The sequence below is a fragment of the Alosa sapidissima genome, chromosome 21 (genome assembly GCF_018492685.1).
Source record: "Alosa sapidissima isolate fAloSap1 chromosome 21, fAloSap1.pri, whole genome shotgun sequence".
Lineage (NCBI taxonomy): Eukaryota > Metazoa > Chordata > Actinopteri > Clupeiformes > Clupeidae > Alosa > Alosa sapidissima.
In genome coordinates, this window is record NC_055977.1 from 28,020,900 (window position 1) to 28,040,041 (window position 19,142).

General features: G+C 47.4%; 1 protein-coding gene across 4 annotated transcripts in view; it reads right to left on the reverse strand.

Annotated features, from left to right (window-relative positions):
- arid1ab (AT rich interactive domain 1Ab (SWI-like)) overlaps positions 1-19,142 on the reverse strand; it is a 54,035-nt gene that overhangs the window by 25,867 nt on the left and 9,026 nt on the right. For 3 of the 4 annotated variants that reach the window (XM_042076114.1, XM_042076115.1, XM_042076113.1), the window contains exons 2-4: positions 9,768-9,977; positions 7,850-8,698; positions 6,807-6,923 (exon numbers count right to left, since the gene is read on the reverse strand). In XM_042076114.1, coding sequence (XP_041932048.1) covers positions 6,807-6,923; positions 7,850-8,698; positions 9,768-9,977 — 1,176 coding nt within the window. The remainder of the gene's footprint in view (positions 1-6,806; positions 6,924-7,849; positions 8,699-9,767; positions 9,978-19,142) is intronic. The other variant, XM_042076117.1, reaches the window with a different exon arrangement.

The window sequence follows — 19,142 nt, forward strand, 5'->3', positions numbered from 1 at the left end:
GACGAGGACACACCTATCAGGTTTAACAAGGAGTGAGCAACTTCCACATGAGCCAACAAACACTACAATGCACCCATGTAGTGGCCTCATGAAGCACTTTTGCATTGTGTGTGTGTCTGTGTGTGTGTCTCTCCGAGTGTCTGTGTGTGTACATGCATGTGTTTATGAACCAATGGTTTGTGCAGAGGTGGTGTTTATGTTCAGGGGATATTTACATTTCATTGTGTGTGTGTGTGTGTGGTACTGTCAGCATGAGGTTATGTGTACACGTGTGCTGATGAGATGGGGGTCATGTGTTTAACAAGCTGGGGATGCCGTGTATGCTTGTGTGTGCGCGCGTGTGTGTGTGTGCGTGTGTGTGTGAATGTGTGTTTAATGGGCTGATGGCATTATATGGTCTGTGCGTGCATGCGTGTGTCTCCGATGGGGACTCTTTTGTGCTGCACACAATGGCGGGGGGTCCCCCAGCAAGCACAGATGCCCCTGTGGGGGCAGAAGAGAAGAGAGAGGGCTGCACAAGAGACCAACAGACAGCCATGGGGGTGGGGCAGCCTCTGTGTCTGTGTGTGTGTGTGTGTGTGTGTGTGTGTGTGTGTGTGTGTGTGTGTGTGTGTGTGTGTGTGTGTGTGTGTGTGTGTGAGTGAAATGGCTTTCTGTTTATGTCCCAAATTACAAACTCAACTACTCACACTGTTGCCTGCAACATGCAGCGGTGGACTGTGCCAAGAGTAAACAAAAGATTCACAAGTACAGGAGAGCGGGGAGAGGGGAGATGCATACGAACATGAAGAAAAGAGGGGGAACTAAAGCAAGGAGGAGAGAATGAGAGAGGGGGGGATAAAGAACAAATAAATAGATAAAATAACTGGTAAGAAGAAAAGAATAAGAAAAAAGGAGAGGAAAGTGTACAAATAGAATAAAAGAGGATAGAGGGAAGATCAGGGAGATAAAGAGAGATCAAATAGAGTGGGATGAATAGAACACCAGGAACAGAAGAGATACAGTGAAATGGAGCAGGGGAATAATACATATACAAAACTGAGAGAGATGGATGGATGGATGACAAGAGAAGAGAAGAAAAGAGAAGGAATGAGAGGGAAAGAGAAGTCAGAGAGAGCAGAGAAGGAACGAGAGGGAAAGAGAAGAGAGAAGAGAAGGCAGCACTGCAGTGAGGCACGGCCTTTTGTGCTGCACTACCAGCTCAGCCTCGAGCCAGAGACGAGAGGAGAGGAGAGGCGGGGCCTAGAGCACAGCTCTGTGTGTGTGTGGGGGGGGAGGTATAAGAGAGAAGAGGCAGAGAGGAACAGAGAGAAAGAGAGAGAAACAGAACAGAAACACCAAAAAGAAAAACACCAAAATCACACTGAAACTCCCTCAAGTTGCTCACATCTACAAAATGGATTCCAAAGGAAAACTACCAACTAACCTGCATTTATTCAAATTATACAGCCTAAATGAATGTGTTACAAGAGACGGAGAGAGAGCATGCAGAGAGAAGCAGAGAGCAGAACGCGCAAGGCCCCAGAATCTGAATAGCTCAGCTCCCACACAGGAAGCGCAGGCCTAGAAATAGCAACAGGAAACACGCCCCAGAAACTGAATACTGCAATAGCACAGGCAGCAGCAGCAGCAGAGCCAGAGCAAAACAAGAGCAGAAGAGTGTTACGAAAGCAGATTTACTGAGAGAGCGAGAGAGAGAGAGAGAGAGGGAAAGAGGGAGCGAGAGAGAGAGAGAGAGAGAGAGAGAGGGAAAGAGGGAGCGAGAGAGAGAGAAAGAGGGAGCAAGAGAGAGAGAGAGAGAGAGAGAGAGAGAGAGAGGGAGGGAGAGAGAGGCAGAGAGAGAGAGAGAGAGAGAGAGAGAGAGGGAGAGAGAAACAAGAGCACCAGATACTGGAGAGGAAATGAGGAATTTGACAAATGGAGGGAGAAGAAATATTACTACAGAAATTAGAAAGAGAGATATGGCCAATTTCAGGAGAGAAGAGAGCAGAATGTGGAGAGAGAGAGAGAGAGAGAGAGAGAGCAGAGGGGGAGAAGCAGAAAGGAGAGGAGAGGAGAGGAGAGGGAGGGGCAGAAATCTACCAGCCTCAGCAGCCAGAGCCTCATCACACACACAGAGAGAGAGAGAGAGGGGGAGAGAGAGAGAGAGAGAGGGGAGAGAGAGGGGGGGGGAGGGAGAGAAAATAGCGGGAACAAGATGTGAGGACTGAGAGCAAGTGAAAGACACAAAGATGAAAAGAGAAGGATGCAGACTACATGAAATAGCCTGCACACACACACACAGCAGACCATATAAGGTCTCAGCACATACGCTCCACTGGTGTGCGAGTGTGTGTGTGTATATGTGTGTGTGTGTGTGTGTGTGTGTGTGTGTGTATATATATATATATATATATATATGAGAACAAAACATGAACAGTGACCACCAATACCATTAGGAATCATGGGCAAACATGCAAACATGTGCACGCACATACTAAGCACACACACACACTTCTGATCTTTACCAACACAACAAGCAATCAATACTTCTGCACAACAATGTCATGAAGTAAGCACTAAATAAGCACTCGGAGGCTTTTCCAGACATACGTCGCCATGCCTGGCGATGCCTGATGCAGGTGGGGCATGGTCTCGGCCTCTCTCTGAGCTCCACCACAGCTCTGCTCCTCATGCCCCAGCTTCAGCCCACAGCCAAGAGCGGTTTCATGGACTACACGTGGGAGTGACCGCAACAGTTTGACATGTGCGTGCTTGAGTAGCAAAATGTCAACTCACTGCGCAGACTCACACGGACTTTAGCTCCAACAGAACACGATCCCATGAGTAACGCACACAAACCAAACCATTCTACACATGGAATTCCACCCACGGAATCCAACACAATTCCATGAGTAATCAAAAACAAAACAAAACAAAAAACACCATCCAGCACACGCGTTACACAACACAAGGCAAAAGCAGAGGCCCGAGGAGACAAGAGCTTTCAGAGGGAAGGGATGAGCAGGAGGGAACAGAGACCAAGAGGCGAGAGGTGAGGTGCGAGTGTGAGGGGTGTGAGGGGTGTGGGGCAGCGGGGGTGGGGATTAGAGCCTGGCAGGGGCCGGGGGCACAAAGGCCGCTATCTCAGGGGGCAACGCAGGGCAACAGGGGAAATCAAGGACCATCAGCTCCATTCAAGTTTCACTGGCCCAGGGAAGGAGAGGAAATGCTACTTCCTGGGAGCCAGGACACACACAAACACACACACATAGTGTAAAGTGCAGGGGCATGCATGCTCAATTAGACACATAAATAACGGCATGCTCGAGTACACACACCTACACGTATGGCCAGCATACACCCTCTCTCATGCACACACAATAAGCGTATTTCCCTCACTTATACTTACACCAGCCCAACCCCCATACACACATACACACATACACACACACACACACACACACACACACACCAAATGGTGGGAGGATTTGATTTCATCCAACCCAGGTTGGGAGACCCGAGCTCGTCGGGATGGGGGAATTGAGAACATTGTGCGACTTGTGCACATCTTGAGAGCTAATTAATTACGATTAGCTCTCAAGATGTGCACAAGACCTGCCTGCCCACTCCCATGTGTGTGCACGAGTGCCTTCCAGTTTGTCTGAGCAGATAGCACTGGTGCCCGCTTTCATTTCTCAACCTACAATCCAATAACAACACCACCCTGGATTTCCACAATAAAACAACACTGCAAACATCTTGCAACAGCTCAACTTCTTATCATGTTAATAACGCATCATTTTAATGGAAAGAGGATACGATTTGGATGCAACACAAGTGCGTGCACACGCATACACAAACACCCACACACAGCGCTCATAAATCGCACGTGGGCGTTGCAGCGTTATTGCAAAAGCCTCTCTGTAACCTACCAGTCGAGAGAGAGCGCTCAACCTATGAAACTGCCCTCGGGTAAACCACACACACACCTGTGTACCTGGGTAAACAAACGCACACCTGTACTTAGAGCCAATCAAGCACAAAGCCACCTGACGGACCAGCCCACAGTGCTGCTTTTGTAAGGTTAGTGTTGATATTGCAGCTAGTGTAAGACACTGAGGACTTTTTAGTTATAGTATTGGTCCTTAATACAGTGAAGGGAGAGAGATATTTATAAGGAGAAGGGCTGTCTAACTAAATCTTGGACAAACAACATTCTGAAAATATGACAAAAACAAAATCAGTGACCCTGAGCCTTCAGACTCCATGTCAAAAGCTAACAAAGCAGAGCTCCAGCAGAACAAGCCTACAACAAGTAGCCATTTTAGATCAAGGCGCAGAGAAAATGGCTGACAAGAGAGTGAAAAAAGCACATCAGTAGTGTGCTTCTACAGAGTTTAAAAACTCATTTGTATGTCTTGCACTCAGCATCATGGGGACTTGGTCGTGTTTGTTGCCCTAACTCTGCTGCTGGCGCCTGCAGTCAGCTCAGCAAAAACAAGATCAAGAGTGAGAGAGCGAGAGAGAGCGAGCGAGCGACTGGTCCGACCCGTCTGTCCGGTTTCCCCTCCCACGCCGACTCTCTCACAGTTCACTTCGCCTCGCCGTTTCACAACTCCCCGGAACCTTCTGCCAGCCCAGGACCTGGTCGTTTTAGGATAAGCCCGACACGCCTGAGGGGAGACTTTGCTGGAATTTTCCGTTAGTTAACTCCTCAGTTTGTGCTAATGAACACATACATACACACACACGCTACACTTGAATCTGGACACAAAACCAGCCAGCATAGAACAAACTGACTAACTTAGTCCAAAGTCTCTTATCTCTATTGATGTAGCTGTGTGTTTGCGGCAATATTTGCCTTCATTACCTCCACCTTGTGTGCAGTTATAACACGGTCTGTGCACCTGTTCCCTTGCTAACCACAACCTTCCACACTGTTCCAATGCAACTTTAACCAGATTTTACCCACTTCCACAGCTATCCGTGTTACATAAGTAAAGCATATTACTGTTATGATACAATGACAAGAGGCTCTGCTGGTGTTCATCTCAGCAACCTAATCATGGCAGTTCCACTGAGTCTTGATGCAGGAGTGATATTAAAGAGGAAGGTAAACCAATTAGTTACCTTTAACCTAGCATTAGCATGCGTGTCAGATGCAGTACCACACACACACACCCCCCCATATGTGTGGTCCAGCAGCTGTGTGCGTGTGGTCTCCACATGAATGTGTGAACACAGGCTAGAGGCGTGTGTTCTCCACATGAACAGAGGCTGGAGTTAGCAGCAGGGGCTAATCTGTACGATATGCCACTGGTGTGTGAATGAGGGTGTGTGTGTGTGAATGAGGGTGTGTGTGTGAATGAGGGTGTGTGTGTGTGTGAGGGGTGGGGGAGTGGTAATGCATCCGGCCCAGGGCCAGATTACAGCATCTCATAGCCAATCGCGCGCAGCCAAGGGGAATCCCCTGGAAAGGAGAGGGGTGAAAAAAAAAAAAAAAAAACACAGAGAGAGGAATAACCCTGGCCAAGCTGCGGCCGATGATGGCTGTGCCCATATATATAAATAAATAAATAAATAAATAAATAAATAAGAGAGAAATAAAAGAGGTGGGAAGCGCATCCTGAGGGCATCCCCCGCTGGCGCACACGCACACACACACACAGAGAGACAGCGCACGCTCTCGCCTGTTTTTCCACTTTCCCCCTTTCCTCTTTTGAGGCTTCCCTCGCTCACTCACGCATGCACACACACCCTTCCTCTTCCTGCTGCACCACTCAGTCACCCACTCACATACACACACTTTCGCTCATCCTCCCCTTCATTCTACCCCTCCATCTCTCTCTCTCTCTCTCTCTGTCATTTGTTCACCCTCCCCATCCGCTCAGTCTTACTTTCATTCCCACTCATTAATGATCTCATTTCTCACACAAGCTACCCTCCCTTCCCCTGGATACTTTCAATGAGGTTATCTGTATCCTCTGAACAAATCACACACACACACACACACACACACACACAGAAGCGCAAAACGGAACTTCACACAGACACTCCTCTCCTCTCTAGGGCCCCTGACTTCCTCATCACCTCTCTCTCTCTCTCTCTCTCTCTCTCTCTCTCAACCCTGCCATAACTGAAGATGCTGAATTATCACACTGGTAAAAGTAAATTATAACCACGAGCATCATTTTATCCAAGCTTAAAGTGCAACATTTTGACTCCAGAGGACTTAACCAGGCTTTTGCATCACATATTCACATCTAAATGTCTTGTCCCAACTTTCCTTGTGTCCAAATGTGACGTGTGCACAACCAAATCACAAGCCCACTGACGCAATACAACCCAACCCAGTTTAACCCAAAAGACGATCAGTCAACAGCATGGTCAGTAAACAAATGAGGTTAATCCGGTGAAGCTGTTTCACTTGCAAAAATGTATGCAAAAGGTCCACCGGGGTGCAAGCGAACAATAGAACAGTAACATCAGAGAACAAGTACGGGTCATAGAGAACAAGTGCGGTTCCGGAGTCAGAACAAGTACGGGTCATAAAGAACAAGTACGGGTCCGGAGCAGTCCGAGTGCTTTGTGTCCACTAAAAAAAAAAAATCCCCTATAACCGAGCCTTAAAGTGTAAGTTCAGTGTAAATTGACCCATAGCCCTGTTGTATAAGCTCACCACATGCAGCCCATTGGAAAAAGAATGAGTCAATTTGGGACAACATAGGCCAAGTTATGGACAGGCAGCTTAAAGCAGGACTATGGGTCAATTCACACTGAACTTACACTTTAAGGGAGGAGCGTAGGGCAGGGCAGAGACTCACCGGCAGGCTGGAGGGTCGGCCCTGCATGCTGTCCTCCGCACCTCCCTTACTGGGGGCCAGCGGCTGGGTGGAGGGGGGAGCACTGGACTGGGAGCTGAAGGAGTCCTGGGAGAGCTCCTGGAGGGGGAGGGGGGAGGGAGAGAGGGAGGGATGGATGAAGAGAGGGAGATGGAGACAGAAAGAGTGGTGGAGAGAGAGAGAGGGATGGAGAAATGGAGGAAGGGAGAGAAAGGGGGATGGAGAGATGCAGAGAAGCACAGATGTAGTCAAAGAGAGAAGACATGGAAACAATAGGGAGAGGGGGAAGGAAAGGAGGGAGGGAGAGAGAGAGCAAGTAAGAGAAAGAAAAAAGAGAAAGAGAAAGAAAGAAAGAAAGAAAGAAAGAAAGAAAGAGAGATGCAGGGAAGTACAGAGAGAAGTAGCAAGAGATGAGGGAAGTAGAGGAAAGGATGGGAGAAAAAGTAAAGAAAGAGAATTGAAAAAGAGTGAGATAAATATGACCATATTTCAGAGCGCACACACGCACACACACACACACACACAGTACAGCCTTGCTGATGCATTTTTAAAAACACACACACTGCTCATTCTAGCAGCGTGTGCTGTAACCTTTATTCAGACTCTCTGTACACGTTCAGCTTCAAAGCAAGCAGCTGTTTTACCTCCTCAAAACACAACAGAGATCTGCGTTTCCCACACTCACACACACACACTAAAGCCATCTCCAGCTGTCTGGATCAATGAAGGCACCGAAACCACGGATCCCATTTAGTTCTGTTTATGTCCTGCTGTCCGCCAGGAGAATGCTGTGCTCACAGGCCCAACTATTACACCTGTACAAAACACCACTTGCTTGATACGGCTGTTCATGTACAACTATACAACTCCCATCAACGTTACATTGGCCATGGATTCATAACATGTATGTCAAGTTGCCTCTGGAGTCCACCCACATGTTTTTCCTCTGTGTCGTGTGTGTGTGTGTGTGTGTGTGTGTGTGTGTGTGTGTGTGTGTGTGTGTGTGTGTGTGTGTGTGTGTTTACCTGTGATGGAGGTACAAAGCGCTGGAAGGGAGACTGTTGCTGCTGCAAGGGAGGAGTCTGGGAGTAGGGGGAAGGCTGACCCTGAGAGCCCGGCCCATGCCCGTGCCCCTGCCCCGGGGGCTGCTGGGATTGCTGTGGAGGACCCGGAGTTTGCTGCTGCGCCTGCTGCGGCTGTGGCGGCTGCTGTTGTTGCGGTTGTGGTTGAGGAGGGCCTTGGGGCTGCTGCTGCTGTGGTGCCGTTTGCTGCTGCTGCTGCTGTTGTTGTTGTTGCTGCTGCTGCTGCTGCTGCTGCTGCTGCTGCTGCTGCTGTTGTTGTTGCTGTTGTTGTTGGGGCTGCTGTTGCTGTTGAGGGGTCGGACCAGGGCCGGGTTGCTGCTGTGGGTAGTTGGGCTGTTGGGACTGAGGCCCCTGGGTGTTGGGCTGGGCCCCGGGCCCTTGGGGCTGAGGCTGCGACTGCCCAAACTGCGGATGGCCCGGCGGATGGCCCGCTTGAGCCTGCGGGGGCTGCGAGTGGGGATGGGGGTGCGGACCATGCCCGTGTGGGTGCCCGTGCGGGAAGGGTGGCTGGCCCTGGGGAGGCCCCTGCATGGGACCCTGGGCCTGGGAGTAGGGCCCCCCCTGGGGGCCGTGAGCGGCTGAGGGGGGCTGCTGCTGCTGCTGCTGCTGCGGGTAGGGCGGCTGGCCTGGGGGGCCGGAGCCGTGGGGAGTTTGGGGATACGGGGACTGCTGCTGCTGGGGGCCGTGTGATGGGGGGCCTTGCTGCCCGTAGTAGCCGGCGGCCTGGCCCTGGTGGCTGTAGGGGCCTGGGCCATGGGGACCGTGTGGGCCGTGCTGTCCGTATCCTCCCATCTAGAGACAGACACACACACACGGCAAAGAGGAGATCAGTCACATTAGGAGACAGTCTGAACAGCTGAATGCATTGTGCAGAGAGAGGACATGTATATCAAGGGCAGGGGGTGGTATTGCCTGCACACACACACACACACACAGCCACCTGTGGCTACTAGTGGCATTGGCTCAGAGGCGTCTCTTCAGGTGGCAGCTATTCTCCGTCTCCATGGCACTGCCACTGGAATGACACTCAGAGCGCAGAAAAGGAGATTTTATTGTGGAGGAGAAGGACTCTTGGAAAGGGGGGGGGGGGGGGGGTCCTCGGGTCTGACCTTGCAAGACAGCAAAGCTTAAAGCAAAAGGCGAGCGAGCGAGAGAGAGAGCGAGAGAGAGAGAGAGAGAGAGAGAGAGAGGGGGGGGGGGGGGGAGAGAAAAGCACACATACACACAAACAAAAAGGCCTGCGCGACAGCCAAAGCACTTATCCTCTCCAGGAAAATGGGCAAGAGAGAAAAAAAGAGAAAGGAAGAAAAGAACAGGGGTTGGGGTGGGAAGGAAGAAAGTGGTTCTGACAAAAGAAAGGGCCTTTAATCTAAACAACCTGAAGAGGGTGTTTGACTGAGGGTGGGGGGGGGGGGGGGGGGGATGTGAGCCACATAAATCACTGGCTGGCGCTCCAACGGCTGCCACACTCAGTGGCAACACAATAGGCATAACCAACAGCACCAGCATGTGACCGACCGCCAGGCTGTGCCTGTGTGTGTGTGCCAAGGGGGGATGACTAGCCACAGTCATAGGGACTGGATTAGAAAGAGAGGAGAGAGATATCCATCCATGGTCTCTTCAGGAGATAAACACTATTTCAGCATTTGTTTTGTGTCACAGTCAAGAGATTTTATTAATAACAATGAAACTGAAATATTAGAAAGAGAGAGAGAGAGAGAGAGAGAGCGAGAGAGAGAGAGAGAAAAAAGAAAGAGAGTGGGAGAGACACAGGCATGCAAGGTGAAGACACAGAGACATTCAGAAAAACTAAAAGCAAAGCGATAAAAGTGGAGGAAGCTGGCGTTAGGCATGTCCTCACCTGCTGTCCGTACTGCATGGAGCCCATGCCCGCTGGCGTGCGGCCCTGCATGCTCAGCGGGTACCTCTGGGCGCCCTGAGGCCCGTAGCCCTGGCCCGGGTACTGAGGGCCCTGTGGTGGCCCAGTCGGAGGACCCTGCCCCTGGGAGTAAGGATTGGCCGAACTGTAGTGCTGCCGGATCTTCCCCACCTGGTCCATCGGGCTTGGAGGCTACAAAAGGACAGTGAGGGAGAAATGTTTGTGTTATGTTCAGTTTCTGGCAGTAACATCACAAGTGAATATGTGGTACACATCTTGTGGCAATACTGTATCTCAGGGGTTATGATGCTGATAAAGCGACTTTGAACTGAATCTGAACACGGAGTAAAAAGAGCAGTAAAATGGCATATTGGCAGATCTGGAAATAGAGGAGGAATACTGGACAGCAGTTGCAACATCCTTGTAATAGCTGAAGTTCCCATACAGCAATCATCCTCAAGGCATTCAGGCCAACACATCACTTTGGATAAGAACCTTTGTCCAGACAACGAGATGCAGCAAGTGGAACTAGACAACGGAATCCCGCTGAGATAGTTGTACCTGAATGACCTAATAGCCTAGTGAGTACACACACACACGCCCACACAGGCGGAAAAAAATGCACGTTTGCCACAGTGAGTCTAGACGCAGCATCAACAGTAATGCATCATCACCGCAGAAGGCTGGCTTGAACTCCGAATGATCAATGACTTACGGCTGGCTAAACATTAAATGACCTCGCAGGCTGCTCGGGGCCTTATTTAAGCAATAAAGTGTGCACACACGCACACACACACACACACACACACACACACACACACACAGCTGAGTGGCGAGATGAATACACACTGATGGTCCAGACCTGCAAAAAAACACGTGCATACATACACACACACACAAACAGGGAAGTGTTGGCTGTGAATGAATGAAAGGCGTGGAGAGTGTGGTGTGGTGTGGTGTGTGTGTCACTAGAGAGAGGGAGGGGGAGGGAGACGTGCCAGCGGAGGAGATAGAGAGCCATGCCAAGAGCCACATGTTTCCTCCTGCAGCCTGGGAAAATACACACACGCGACAGGACATGTCTACAGCAGGGAGAGAGGGGGGGGGGCAGACAGATAGAGAGAGGGAGAGGGAGAGAGAGATCCAAAAGTACTGACAGCATCGCACAGACGCACACACACCTTGTGTATGAGAGAAGAGAGCAAGACAGAGGGCAAGAGAAACATCACCGCAAGTATCGAATAGCAAGACACACACACACACACACACACACACACACACACTCCTTTGTATTGCAAGAGGCATTCCATATTCTCCCACTCTCCCTCAATCTTCCTTTCTCCGTCTATCCCTGGCACTCTCCCTCACTCAAACCTGCACCTCCACCTGCTAATGGCCATTCATCTTCTGCACCTCCACGACTGGGTGTTGTGACTGCACTGCTGCTTTATGTACGTAAGGCACCTCCATGTTGCCCTGAGTGTAGGCCTACATTATGGAACATGCCGTAGAAATACAACTTGACTTTACTTAAGGCGAGACACTACAGGTGAATAGGGTAATTTTTTTAACAAGCAGATATCACTATGAAACTTCCCCAGTTGATTACTTACATTAATATGAGAAAAAAATGTATTACAAGTTTGCTGTAATTTAATGTTTACATATGCAAATTAGGCATTATCTAATTAAATATGCGCTAATTTGCATACATTTTAAGGCACGAAACCTGAGCATTGGATACAGCCAGGTTCAAAATTATGTTTTCATTGTGTTCAGATATTAGATGGGGAAACATTTACAGAGGGATTTATGAATATCTACTTTTGTTATCCTGTAAATCAGAAAATGATGTCACTAGCCCTAAAAAAATCGATTTTTCCCCATGATTTTAGGCATAAAATGCCATGTAAGTCAGGCTAGGAATAATATATCAACAAACCCCTCTGTAGAAATCTTCGACATATAGTTAGGCATAAGTCTAGAAAGTTTGGTGTATGTACGTGCTTCTGAAGTGGAGTTTTTGAGCTCAGAGTGTGAGAGGAAACTCATTTTGAGAAAACAGCCTTGAAAGCCAATGAGATACCGTTCTCAGCCTAGACTCGCCTTCGAACTTTCGCGATTGGTTGCTAATACGAAGGAAGTGTCCATATATAGATCACATAGCATGATACAGGAAAAACAGAGCTTTCCAACGGTAGTACACATGATATGTTTTGGACCACGGTCGCGGGAGTGCATGCAAGGTTAGAATGCTAACTTTTGCTGAATTTAGGAGAAATATACAGGCGCAAGTAGACACAATATAATGAAATAAACACCTAAATGTGTAAATCGGACTTTTTTGTTGTAGTAGTGTGATAGAATACATGCTAAGGTAACATACTAGCTCAAAATCTCGAAATTGACCAGTGCATGAAAAAACGATGTTTTCACCTGCCGTGTCTCGCCTTAACAACTCTTGCTCGCTTCTCATTCACAGCACTCTTCCAACTATCTGTTGCATCTCTCTCTCTCTCTCTCTCTCTCTCTCTTCTCTCTCTCTACTGTCCTCTCTCTCCAGCAGGTCTGTGCTCTCCTGCCTACACTGTTCGAGCTCCTCACTGAGGTCCTGTCTGTGAAAACCATCAGCCTTCTCCAGGTCTGACTACCAGCTGGAGCTGAACAGAACTGAAGTACACACAACTTTTAAAACACACATATGCAAGGCAAGCACACACTCACTACACTCACAGCACCACCGACCGCAAGCATCACAATGAAGAGAGTTTGGCATTTTATGGCTTTGTAGTTCTGCCTGTCAAAACCAAGCCACTTTCTCAGCCAAAACTAACCACTAATTACTTCGGTTCCCAGGCTTACAGACACACAAACACATACACACAGAGAACACATGCTGGACCTGCGGAGGACCACTGTACACACTCACACACACACACACACAAACACACACACACACACACACACACGAGTGGAGGACCACTGCACACCTGTGGAGGGGCTATTTATAGCAGGAGAGAGAGGCAGAGCAAGGGCAGGGCAGGGAGCCCATCACTGTAAGCACTCCCAGTTGCACACGTCTGAAGCCTGGCCAGGCCAGGAGCAGGAGCAAGAGCAGGCACCCCCGCCTCACTAATAAAGCCAACCTGGCACCGCATGAATGACAGGGAGGGTGGGTGGGTGTGTGTGTGTGTGTGTGTGTGTGTGGAGAGGATGTGTGTGAAGGGGCATGCACTGCCAAAGGGTTTGAAACCCGGTCACATAGTGAGAGCCATATGCAAGGTGCAAAGAGAATTGGAGTCAGACACACACACACACAGGAAGGGAATTTGATATAACACACACACATACACACTCGCAGAAACAGAAACACACTCCAGTCCAGAATTTGCTTCCAGCCTAAGGGGCTCGCAGCTTCTCCAAGTTCATGACTGAAGGGGCTTGTGAGCCTGTGTGTGTGTGTGTGTGTGCGTGTGTGTAAGTGTGTGCGTAGGGGTCGGGGCAGGGTGTCCTGTGGGGAGACCACAGACTGCTGCGGGCTCGGCTGTCCTGACCTCTGATGCACTCCTGACCCAATGAGTGAGAGAGAGAGAGAGAGATGGGTGACGTAACAACCATCTCCCATCGCCCTGTCTGTCACTCACCAGGAGTCGCCATGACAACTCCCAAGTGGTCTTATGAATAAAACAGGGGTGGACTCATAGGTGCACTGTGGCCAGAGGTAGCCTAGCACTCCCAGGTCTACTGCTAATGCAAACACTGCAACTTTAGCCTGAGTGCAGCTCCGTGGGGAGCAACAGCTAATGGTCGTCTTTTAATTACAAAAACAACACCTAAGGCTGCATTAGAAGCAAGGCTAGATTAGATTCAGGGTTATGGTCCTTGTGTAGAGCGAAAAGCACAGAAATACAGTTACAGGAAAAATAACCAGACAACCAATCAACACTACTTTAATTTTGCAAAATCAGACGAAACACTGATCCTGGTGATGTACTTGCACCGCCAATTTTGTTTGGTCTAAATGCAGAAATACCAATTTACAGGAAAAATGATCAATACCTCCACTCATGGTCTCCATCCACTGTAACAGTGTGAAAGACAATGTGGTTAACATTATGCACCAAAAGTAGAAAGTACCAGCTATATATATATATATATATATATATATATATATATATATATATATATATATATATATATATATATATATATATATATATATTATTTATTTTTTCCCCCAGGCTACTGCATGCTAGGCCAGCTCCTTAACCACTACGCTACCACCACCCAATTTCCCTATCTCCATTAGTTATGAATTAAGTGAAGGCCTAACCAACTTGCTAGCGATGGTTAGCTAGGTCCATCTCCACCAGTAATGAATTTAAGTGAAAGCCTAACCAACTTGCTAGCGATGGTTAGCTCTTTGTGAGCATTAACTAGACTCTGGCTATGAGCTATGGCTATGAACAGAAACAACAAGACAAACTGTACCGTTCCCTTTTTCTTTTATCTGCTGTGTACCTTTGCTAAATTAATTGTCAATATGTTCCTCAGTAGAGGACGGTGTTGCAAATATTCACAATAGTGCTATTAAGTACATGTACTAAATGCAAATATTAACTAACTCTAGTGCTTTTAAACATTAGCTATTAACTGTAACCATCAGACCAGAAGAGTCTGCAAACAAAGCTACCACGAAAGCTGTGGCTAAGCCATCTCCAAAACACTGCAAAGTTGCCAACAACAAGCTTTTGCAGAGAAAGACTTTTTTAAGCCATGTCGATGCCTATCCTGACGGAGGTCCATTAGCAGGAATCTTTGAGGTGCTGTTCAGGCCTCGACTTCATCGATCATGATGTGATGACGTCAGCATCCTCTGTTAAGAGTCCACCGATTTCCCTGAGCCATCAATATTCCATAACCATCTACCATTTCTTACTCGTGAGGAGTGATCAACCTGATTAAATTATGATAGCCAACTAATATGACCTGCCAGTTAAACAAATGGATGAACATGACTATGTGTGCATCCGGGCCATCATCAGCATCAGACTGGACAGTCAAGAGATGAAAACAAACCAAAAGCTGGTCCGGACCTTAACAAAAGAGATAAAAAAAAATAAAACTGCACTGCTGTGTTTCATGGCTGATGTATGAGATTCATGCTTTGATTCACACACATCATCGATGGGGTCCTTCAGACTGGGCAATTCTACATACAGGACTCAGCCAGCCTTCCAGTACTCAGCCAGACTTCTGGCGCATTCTAGCAGCACGTTAATCAGTTTGCTTTTTTGCAAACACTTCAAGACTGCTTAGGTCATTTGGTATATTTCAATTTAAATGTTTTTGAATGTTTTGTTTAAATGTATTTTTGAAGTCTTTAAAAAAAATGTTTAAAAAAATTCTATTAACTTTTATGTTTGAGATAAGGGCATTGGAGAATGGTGCAATACTACACACACACAGCCTCTTCTCGTAGTCACACACACCCGTGTGCTCCATTTCTCTGATGTACTCGTCACTGTCTTTCTTGTTCCCTTCCCTCCTCCCCGAAAAATAAATAAATAAATGCAATTAGCACATGGCTAATCTGCATAAAGGGAAGCCCCACACACACACACACACTTGGCAGATCAACTCACAATCCTATGGTTTGTCAAAGGAGGGGGTGGGGACAGCTTTGGGGAAGGAGGGTGCTTGTGTGTGTGTGTGTGTGTGTGTGTGTGTGTGTGTGTCCTCCCTGGCTGGGCCTGTGCTTGATAGCAGAGATAGAGGAGACTGCGGCGGTGGTGGCGGCGGGTCGCACAGATGGGCTGAGGGCAGACGATAAACAACGGCTGCTAATATAATCCCCATGCCTGGACACATGGCCCAGAGCTCTGTGGCGCATCACACGCACGCACGCTGATGTTGTTATTCACAACGCAGAAACACACACTCTTTTGCCTCTTTGCTGAGTTATGACACACAGACACAAATACACACACACACACACACACACACTTTAGTATCTGGCAGTGCATATGTCAACAGTATCCTGCAAGGTATGCTGACTGACCAACATGCCTGGGAATTTATCCTCTAATGCCGCCTTCCACATCCTGCGACAACACGGTCACACAAATCCAGTTCCCTGTGCAATCCCACAGATCACAGATGACACAGATTTCTTCTGTCTTTAAGCCATATTTAAGCCAAGAGATCTTCACAACAAAATCATTTCAAACCAGCCTCCAGAAACTAACTCCAAAGTGTTTTCACAAAAAAGAAGAAAAGAAAACGTTCCAGTTCTCTAAGGGATCAGATAAACAAATTACACATACCCTTTACAATAATATAACAACCAGACCTTGATTTGTGGTTTACATTAACCAATGGGACATTCAGCAAAAGTAATTTGGTAAAACACTAAGGCCATGGAAATCCCGGCTAGTATGTTCGCCAGGAATTAATAACCATTAGCATCTAAAGCAAAAATGTTAGCCAGGAAAACCCAAGCCCATCAAGGCTAAAATGTTAGCTGAGAAAAGCCATACCCATCTAGGCTAATGTGTTAACCAGGGCAACAATACCCGTCTAGGTGAATATGTTTGCCAGAACAACCCATACACCACTAGGCTAATATGTAAGCAAGGACAACCCATACCCCACTAGGCTAATATGTAAGCAAGGACAACATCATTCTTGGCTTATATGTTAGCAAGGACAACAATACATATCCATAGTAGGCAAATATGTTAGCAAGGACAACACATATCCATCTTGGCTAATATGTTAGCAAGGACAACACATATCCATCTTGGCTAATATGTTAGCAAGGACAACACATATCCAGGCATTTAGGCTAATACGTTAGCAAGGACAACATCCATCTTGGCTAATATGTTAGCAAGTACAACACATATCCATCTAAGATATGTTACCTCAGAAAAACCAGGCCAAAATGTAAGTCGCAACAACCCAAACCCAACCAGGTTAATATATATATTAGTCAGGAAAAGCCAAACCCATTCCAGGCTAATCATTTAGCCAGGGGAGCTGCTACCCATAACTGAAGGAAAAGGAGCCGTTAGGAAGTGGTGGGAGTATGCAAATCCTGAGGGAAGACCTGATGCTGCATCAGCAGATGAGTGGAACGGTCATAACTGTTCAAGAGCCTGAGAGCTCATGGCGACTAACGAGTTAGCAGGAAAAGAGTGCCAACACCATTCTTAGCGCAAGCAGTCTTGCATAGCCACATGGCACTCGTACTGTACACCTGGAGACAACTGACCATGCATACAGACTGCATGACCACCACCCAGCCACAAACTCTTCACCTCCAAACCTTCTAATCGGGCCGAGAAGCAGCCAGCATTCCGATGTCGGACTCTTCGCACAGGGGACATAAACAGTAGTGCAGAACTTCAAATATCACTTAGGATCAGAGCATACATCTTGAATTCTGAGACTACAATTTCATTCAATCTGACAGATTTCAGGATTGCTGCCCGTGAGATCTGAATGACACCATGCAGCTGGTCTTGCATAAACTCTTTAAAAGCGAAGATTACTTCAAGGAATGTAGTCAACGTCAACGGCCAGCACTTATGTGATCAGTTTGACGTAACAGCATGTTGACTTTGTGAACAAGACGCCAATATGTACAATTTCAAATCAAATCATTGCCTGCTTCTGTGAAGGTGTTCCTTATATTTTTAGAACCTGTCATTCTTTGGAGGTTTATGCAATGGCTTAGAAACCGAACAAGTTCTGCTTTGCCTGAAAATCCAATTCATTAAATCAGTTGTACCTTGACACTGGTTTTAAACGACCCAGCTAAACAAATCAGATCATTTATGCAAGAGAGGAGAAACCTTGATGAAAGCCCAATTTACCAAATAAAGAAAGGAGGAAAATAAAAAAATAAATAAACAGAGGGAGACATCAGTGTCACAATGGTCCCCTACTTTATCCATCACATCGCATTCCATTCACATCGCATTCCATAACACACCCATTGGTCATGGCTAAAGCCCTGGCTGGCATACAAACACACCATACCTACTAACTCTCCACACTGGCACTGACTGTTAAAGGGTTACTCGCACACTTACACTCCATTGTCTCAAACCAGGGGAAAAAAAATGATGTTGATATGCAATATTTAATTTTTAAGAAAAGAACACAAAATGAGAATATGGCATGAAAGAAAAATAGCTTTTACATTTCCATATAGCACGTCTCTCATAGCTCAGTATTGACACGTGGCATATCACATCTAAAGTTCAACACGTCCCCCACACTGCTGCATACATCAAGCGTTGACATTTCTCCAAACATAATGAAGATCGTACGCGCATGAATATGTGTGTGTGTGTGTGTGTGTGTGCCGCGTGTGAGTGAGTGCGTGTGTGTGTGTTGCGTGCGAGTGTGTGTGTGTCGCGTGTGAGTGAGCGCGAGCGTGTCGCGCGTGTGTGTGTCGCTCGTGTGAGTGTGTGAGTGTGTGTGTGTGTGTGTGAGTCGCGTGTGTGAATGAGTGAGTGAGAGTATGTCGCGTGTGTGAGTGAGAGTGTGTCGTGTGTGTGTGAGAGTGTGCATGTTGCATGTGAGTGTGTGTGTGTGTGTGTGTGTGTGTGTGTGTGAGTGAGTGTGCGTGTGAGTGAGTGTGCGTGTCACATGTGAGTGTGTGAGTCGAGTGAGTATGTGTGTGTGTTGCATGCAAAAACGAGTGAGCGTGTGGGTGTCTGCTTCCATGTTGGAAATACGCCGCTAAAAAAGCAAAGCATACCATCTCCGTCTATGTTAAGGCTGTGACACCAACACGATTATCGGCCGTTGGACGTCATCGGACAGTCTAGCGAGGTCGGTGACTCAAGTCTGGGGTGTTCTGGTGTGTTCCGTGCAGTCATCAGTCGGAAGGAGCCGTCGCCGTTCATTTTGGCCGATTTGACTTGTCGAATCAGTGGGTCAGTGGGCAGTCTGATTCAATGACCAATCGGATTGGTGGAGTGCTAGCCCTTGACCATCTCGGATTATGACCATTAGCCCTACATTCAGCGATGTAAGTTATGAACACATTTTCTACAAGCCAAATGCATTCCAACATTGAAATTGTGTTTTCAAACGAAATAAATAAAGAGAAAAAATAACTTTGTGATCAGTCACTGTCTCAGCAAAGCTGTTGTGCAAAACCACCTGTTCTCAAAGGCTCTAGACCCAGAGATGGTTGATAAACTATCCTAACATATTTTTGCTAGAACTACAATACCACAAAGTTGCTGAACTCATGTTATTTCAGGTTAGTTTGCAATACAAGTTTAACCTAAGTCCGTAGCTGCTACCTAGCTAGCTGCTACCTAGCTATTTATATTT